Genomic DNA, 7,208 nt, shown 5'->3' on the forward strand with positions numbered 1-7,208 from the left:
GGGCAGCGACCGTTCACTCTTGCCCAGCAGAGGAACACGGGCCATCAGATACAGCCAGTGGGAGCAAGCACACGAGGGGAGGTGTTCGTTCTTACAGCAGAGCAGACCTGCTGAACGCCTTGCAAAAGGGTGTTGTAAATGCAAAACGTTCACCTGAGTTCACGGTGAGATGGGAAAAGTACCTGAAAGAGAGCCACTGAGGGATCTCAACAGACGGTAACGGACTCGGGAGATCCCACGAGCTGAAAACAGTTGCATATAGAGAAAAGAATTAGGAGCCTTTATTCCTCATTATTTAACGTGACAGAATTCCCAGAAAGCGGAAAGTCCTCTGCCCATCATCCCTCCTCCTGCTCCTTTTCACTGTCCTCAAAACACCGATATTCCTAACTCTGCCTCCAAAAGGTCTGCAGTAACTACATAGTCCTTTCTGGTTTTCGCCTGTGTTTTCCCCAGTGTAAGCCCTTCATTTTCAGTTCAGATTTGCAGGAATTCTGGGGCAGAGAGCTATCCTGACCTCACCCCCTCCTCTCCGTACACAAAGTACTGGCTCTCAGGACAGCCAGCTTGCATTCATGCCTGTTACAGAGAACAGATGCAATGCAGAGATGCGTCTCGTTAACTTAGATACATGCTGTGAAATTGTAAATCCTAGCTGTAGTAAGGTTGCTGTTGTCATGCTAGTGTAGCACACAAAGCAAGTTCTGCGGGAAGAAGCAAAATATTTCATTGAACAACTAATATTGTGGGGAAAAACAGGCAAGGTTTTTGCACAAAAGTGTTTCTTCATTTAATCTTTAGAAACTGTGCTCAAAAGCTTGCTAGTTTTTCTCCAAATACACTAGCTACTCTCACAAAGCACATTCACATTCTCCCCTGACCTTTGCCTCAGTGGTACAGGTTAAACTGGAATGAGTGATGGGAAGGGGGAAAAAAATCAGGCTGAAACTAAAGCTCTTTCGGAAACCTTTACTACAAACTTCACGCTTCAAAAACTTGATCAAGGGAACTGCAAACATTCCATTAAACAACAAATCTTTTTAATCAAGTTCCTGTTAAAGATACGAGGCATAAACTACCACTATTGCTCTGGCCACTGTGCATTTATATAGATACTTGAGGAAGTCCCTTACAACTTACATGTTACTCTAAAAGTTCTAATTGCTTTGAAATTCTCCTGAGGCATTCTCCAAGCTATCCCTTCCAGAGATACTGATATTCAGCTCCTGGGCTGAACACCTCACTGGAGGCTGTTTTACAGCAGAGCAGCAAAGTTTTGTAGAACAAGTGAGACTGTTTCTGGGCAGGCTCTCCTTCTCCTCCAAGTTCTTCCACACCCATGTGGCAGCACCAACAGAAACCATTTTGCTATTGGTTCATGATGGTTCTAAACCTCTATAACAAAACTTCAACAATGTCCTCCCCACTGAAGCACTCCTGTTACTATTATGGATAACAATGCAAAGATACTAAAAGAAAATGGTCAGGTACACTTGGAAGCTCAAGGCCACAATAAACAGCAAAAGAAAATACCATGTACACGAGACTGTTGGAAACTTTTGCCTGGGGCAAAGTGGAAATTTCCAGCTACCTGCAGGAGACAGTAATCTTTCATTAAAAGGTCTGAACCTATAGAAATAAAGCAGTCGTACTAGTGCTTGGATTTGTAAATGTTTGTTTAAAGAAGATAGACACCAAGCAACTCATTTTCATAGGTGACAATATCAGCAGATATTGTCCCAACAGGGGGATGAATTTCCCCTTCCTCACAGGCAGTCATGTGGAAAGCCATAATTACATACTGGTGTTGATAATAACTGTTTATGCAAATTATTTTAGTGGACATATAAATGGGAAGAAAGAGGAATTAACCCTACTGTGAGGGAACTGACTGTTGCTGCAGGAAATACAAAACAGTATCACAGAAAAGGAATGGAGAAAGTAACTGAGACGGAAAGTGAGCAGGGTAAAAAAACCCTTGATACAATAAACAACGGTGATCCTATGTATAGACCCATGAAAATAAGGTGCGTGCAAAAATAAAGCACTAAACCAACAAAACAAAACAAGGCAAAAACCCAAAAAGAAAAAGGTTGTTAAAACTTCATCCTGGAATTTGAAAGGGATATGGATATTAGGTGCCAGTCCTCCCTGACACTTACTAGCATCATACACACTCTCCCCTGGAAGATCGGAATGTCCCAAGCTCACGTGCTACATGCACATTCAACGCTGTGCAAGCCTGTTGCTTGTGTTACTGCAGACCTGATGAGAATGGAGATGTGCAATATTCCAAGTGCGTAACAACGGCCCCCAGAAACTCCCCCGTGACACCCACCCTGGGACCCTCGCTACCTCCAGCATGCCCCTTCGAATCTTTCCTGCTCATCACACTTTGTGAGAGAGGGTCCCCGAACGGTTCGGTACCACATGATGCTCAAATCACAACGTCTGGCTTCGTGAGTAAAAGGTTTCCTTTCCAGAAACAAAGAAGGTGGTCTCCAGGAAAAGTACACCAAGACGTAAAAAATCCAGAGTTTGCATTAAAAAAAAAAATTAGCCTGGGCCTGACTTCTAGAAGGTACTTGGGGACGTAACCTGCATGTCCAAGTGTTCTGGGTTTGGTAACCCGCCAAATGACAGGCTAGTTACCTGGTACATCTCGGACTACATTTTCACACACCAGTTGCAAAAACCACCTCTCTGAGCGTTTTCAGCTTTGACAGCCAACTCCAATAGCCTTGCTTCCACTGTTTTTCTACAGAAGAGAACATCTCACTCTCTCCAGCACCTCTGCTGGCAAGTTGGTGGTTGCTCTTATCTCCAGCATCCGCTGGTGCTCTCTGTTTTAAGACTAGAAGGCCAGGCGGGACAACCTCCCCTCAAAGAAGCTGCCTCTCCTCCTCCAGAAACCTCGGCAAGAAGACTCGCCAGCTAGACGGTACGAAAAGCTAAGCTTCTCCAGCCGGCATGCTTCCGACCAGCCCACACAACGAAACGGAGAATTAGCCCCTTCCCACCGCTCTTCCTGACTCTCCTACTGAACCCCTTTACGGGCACAAGCACCTTGCTGGCCCCGGGGTTATTTATTATATTACGCTCCTGGGAACACCTACAGCTGGCAAAGGAGAGGAACGCCCCGACTCTGCCTTTTCACAGGCACCACCATCACGCAGCAGGTTCACAGCAAAACCCGTCTCTCACCTTGCTGACCTCCAGGAAACCATACACTTGGCAGCCCTCCTTCTTCTGCTCTTGCATTTTCTGGCTAAACCCTTCCCTCTTGCGCTGCTCTATGCTATCCGGGTTCTTGAAGGCCCAGCCTCGCCGCCTGTATGCTTCTCTGGCATCGCCACAACTATTACAACACCTGCAAAAGCACGAGCACCATCTTACCATCTCTATCGCTAGAAAGAGAGGCTCCAGCTCAGGACTTGAATCCTTGGTGGATTCTTTGCTTCTTCAACAAAGCAACAAAGCAAACATCAGGGACTGGACCTTGAAAGGTGGCCTAATGCTCCTGAAGGAGCTCGAGCTTCTTGAGGTGCTTTTTGAGATTTTGGCATGAGGATGCAAGCTGTTTGCATGCAGTTCCTGAGTCTGAAGAGGGCTCTGCCCGTCCATTTAGACAGTCAGATCACTCCTGGGCAAAGAAATTTGCTACAAAAACCACATCATGTCCCAGCTCTGAGCAGTTTGGAACTTCCCCGTGTGAACAAAGCATCTGCCTGTTTCTATTCCTCCTCTCCTCTGTTTTTAGGCCAAGACTGTCAAAACGGAGGGACGGTTAATGGCAAACTTTCTTCATTACTCTCTACCTCTGGATAACACCTTGGTCACCACAAAAAACAGGTTTCTGTTTTCTGCAGCTTCCAAAGGCATACCAAACCCACAACAGTTCTCATCATTCTCTGAACACGTGCCCAGCATTTCATTGCACAGACCTTCACAGACATTTGGAAAAAAAAAGTGCATGCAACAGAACAGTATGAATTCAAGTGCTAAGAAGATACAAAAAGGTGTAAAGGTTACCGAACGTCCTCTGACTCCGCCCCACAACAGCTCTCGCAGCCATCAGCATCCAAAGAGTTTGGATCAAACACTTCTTCTTTCCCCAGCTCTAAGAGAAAAGAGGATTCAAAGTGATGAGACATGTCTAGAAACGCTATCTTGTACGCGTTTTGCTCTACACACAATGCACAATGTGTTCTACACACGAATGCAACGATTTTGTGTTGGAACTTGTGCATCCTGCACCCAAAGCCCACCTGAAATGGTATGCATAGAGCCTGCTGAGGTGTGAAATAACACCAATTAACAGAGTAGCATTCGTCATCTCAAGAACAGCCTCCAGAGAAAGAACCGGCTATCTGTAAGCCTTCCTGGAGCGTCCATCAGACGTTACTTGCATAAAGGCTTTGTTAGAATGTTGTCTGAAGCAGACCCAGTCAGTACACTGTGACGGATACTGGACCTGTTACACAAAATGGTAAATAGTTGTGTCCCCAGACACTAAATTTGTAATGTCACAACCTGCGAATACAGAAAGGCTGCTCAGTGACACAGCAGTAAGAACGCTATCACCACATTCCCATGACAACTGGAGAAACCCTCACAGGAGAAACCTACTGATTGTTCAGCTCTTGGCTTAGTTTAGCCTTTCAACTTCAACAACAGAAAAGTTAAATCCGAGTGATACAACTCAACAAATTTCGTTTATGCTGATCCACAGAACTACACTGTCTCCCAGTAAAGGTAATAAGGAGCTCATGTTTTGGAAAAGTCAGGACAGTATTACTGTTAGACTGCAGCACTTTGCCAGAATCGTTTCTGGTTTGTATTGAAGTACAAGGATGAGTCATAACATGCAAATACTGTAGAGGAGATGTTTATGGAGCCAAGGACCGCTTACTACAACTTCTAACTGATACATCAACTAAAATAGTTTATCAGGTATGCACACACACACAAAGTAAATGTAGTAAGGTGCAAGTTTAGGCTTAAGGGTCGAGTCACCAGTCAGCCAGGGAAAATACAGACTCTTTCAGCCAGGGGGATAAGAACGTGCCAGACTGGAAGAGCGCGTATGGCTGGGGCCAAGTGACGTACAGGGAACAAGATGCACACTGCAGCACCCTAAATGCGGGGTTTGGTTCGGTGTACAAGGAGGACTGTTTCCAGCTGCCACAGAAGCTGTTACGCTGAAATGTAATCCACTTCCCCCTGCAGCATCAGCACAGTTCCTTGCGATCCCTCTTCACAAAGGAGACTGCCAAGGTCTGTGGTCTCGGCCTGCTATCGAAGCACCTCGGCGCAGGGCGGCTCTCGGGGAGGGCAGCCCGCTCCCGTCGTCAAGGCCACCGGCTGGGGAAAGAAAAAACCCCAAACCCATCTGCGGCGGGTGAAGCTGCTGCGGGGGCAGCCCGGAGGGGGCGGCGGAGGAGGCGGCGGCTCGGCGGGGGTGCGCAGCCACGGCAGGCCGCCCCGGCCCGCAGGGCCGCCTCTCCGCCGGGGCACGGCGGGCAGGAGGCAGCACGGCGCGGCCGCGCCCCCCCGCCGCCGCTCCTCACCTCCTTGGGGAGGTAGTACTGCAGCTCCGAGAAGAAAAGCAGCACCACGATGAGCCCGCTGACAGCCGTCACTGCCGGGGAGACGAGAGCCGCCCTCAGCCCCGCCGATCGCGGCCGCACGCCCGCCTCGCCGCCGCGCCGCTCCGCCTCCCTCAGCCGCCTCCGCGCCTCAGCCTCCGCCTCCCCTCAGCCCGCACGCCGCCGCCTCCCGCCGCCCAGCGCCGGCCCGCAAGGCCCCCCGGCCGGCCGCCGCCCCACGGCGAGGCCCGGGCCCGCCCGCCGGCCCCCGGCCGCCCTCACCCCGCCCGCTCACCCAGCGCGCCCCCGCACGTCTTGACCCGAAAGTCTTCCAGGGGCTTGGGGAAGGCATCGAACCGCTTCAGCCGCCACAGCGAGGCCATGGCGCCGCGCGGCCCGGAACCAAACCCGCCTGCCGGGGCCGGGCCGGCACCGCCCCCGGGCCCGCCCGGCAGCGCGGCCCGAAGCCGGCCGAGGGGGCTGGCGGGGAGGGGCTGGCGCTCCCGGTCGCCTCCGGGCCGGGAAGCTCCTCGCTGCCGCCTCGCCCTCCTCTGGCCCGCCCTGCCAACGGCCCCCGGGCCTCGGAAGGACGCCCGAGAGACGCGGACTGGGCCGAGATCGGTTAGCTGGAGAGGGCTCGACCCCGAGGCCAAGCTGCTGGCAGGGAGCGGCTTTCACTGGCTTTCGCGCCCTCCCCAGCCCATCCGCTGCCTCCCTCTTTGACAGGCCTGCAGTTGGTTACTAACGCCCTTCGGAGAACAGCCGGGCTGCCCCTCAGGCTGGCTGTCGCGGACAGAGCTGAGAGCAAAGCGGCTCGGCAGAGTACCGCCGCTTTTTGTGCTGAGGGAAGGAGGGAGGGAGGGAGGAGGAGGGATGAGGGAAGGAAAAATCCCACTCTGTGCCCCACCTTCGATCCCTGGCGTGTACTCTTCCCCCTTCGCTTTGAGAACACCTCCATTTCCCCCTCTCCTCACAGGGAACGGCCACGAACTCAGCAGCTTCAATCCTACGACACCTCCCAATAGCTGACTTGCGCAAGTAAAAGAACAGCATCCTCTTTTCCTAAGCCACCTATTTACCCACCCCTTGCTTTTTCCTACTGAAAAAGTGCGGTCCTGCACAATTCCTTTTATTCAAAAAAACTTTAAAAACCACCGTCACCAGGAGATGCTTGCAAAGGCAAAGAGAACAAACGCAGCCCGTTTCCCACAGCAAAACGTAATGCATTCCTGGGAAGGGCACGAGACAGGAACCCCGTGATGCTGCAGCTGCTCCTCTACAGGAAAAGAAGGCTCAGAGAGGCTGAGCCAGCTTCCGAGTCTCTGCCTCCAGAACAGCAGCTTCGGGCTCCCTGACCACAGCTGCTAAGGAGCAAGACAGCTCTCGGTGAAGGTCTGACAGCTCCTGGCTGGTCTTTGCACAGCACTCAATGTAGTCCTGCTTGCATTTGCGTTCTTGCGCCAGCTGCGTCTGCAGAAGGGACACCTGAAAGAGGCGAAAGGCCGAGCTCAGACAAGCCCACGCTGTTAGGACCATCCGCAGCTCCACGGTTCCGGCTGTCAGGGAAGACGCACCCTCTAACTCCAGCCCTGACAAACGCTTTGTCCCACTTGGGGAATG

General features: G+C 51.4%; 1 protein-coding gene across 1 annotated transcript; it reads right to left on the reverse strand.

Annotated features, from left to right (window-relative positions):
• Positions 1–1,455: 1,455 nt before the first annotated feature.
• Positions 1,456–5,992, reverse strand: LOC127028239 (endoplasmic reticulum-Golgi intermediate compartment protein 3-like). Its single transcript, XM_050913980.1, has 4 exons — positions 5,884–5,992; positions 4,033–4,120; positions 3,205–3,370; positions 1,456–1,591 (listed from the first exon to the last, which is right to left on the reverse strand). The coding sequence occupies exons 1-4, from the start codon at positions 5,969–5,971 to the stop codon at positions 1,502–1,504; spliced, it is 432 nt and encodes a 143-aa protein (XP_050769937.1). The 5' UTR covers positions 5,972–5,992; the 3' UTR covers positions 1,456–1,501.
• Between the last annotated feature and the right edge of the window lie 1,216 nt (positions 5,993–7,208).

Source organism: Gymnogyps californianus, unplaced genomic scaffold (assembly GCF_018139145.2).
Source record: "Gymnogyps californianus isolate 813 unplaced genomic scaffold, ASM1813914v2 HiC_scaffold_292, whole genome shotgun sequence".
NCBI classification, from domain to species: domain Eukaryota; kingdom Metazoa; phylum Chordata; class Aves; order Accipitriformes; family Cathartidae; genus Gymnogyps; species Gymnogyps californianus.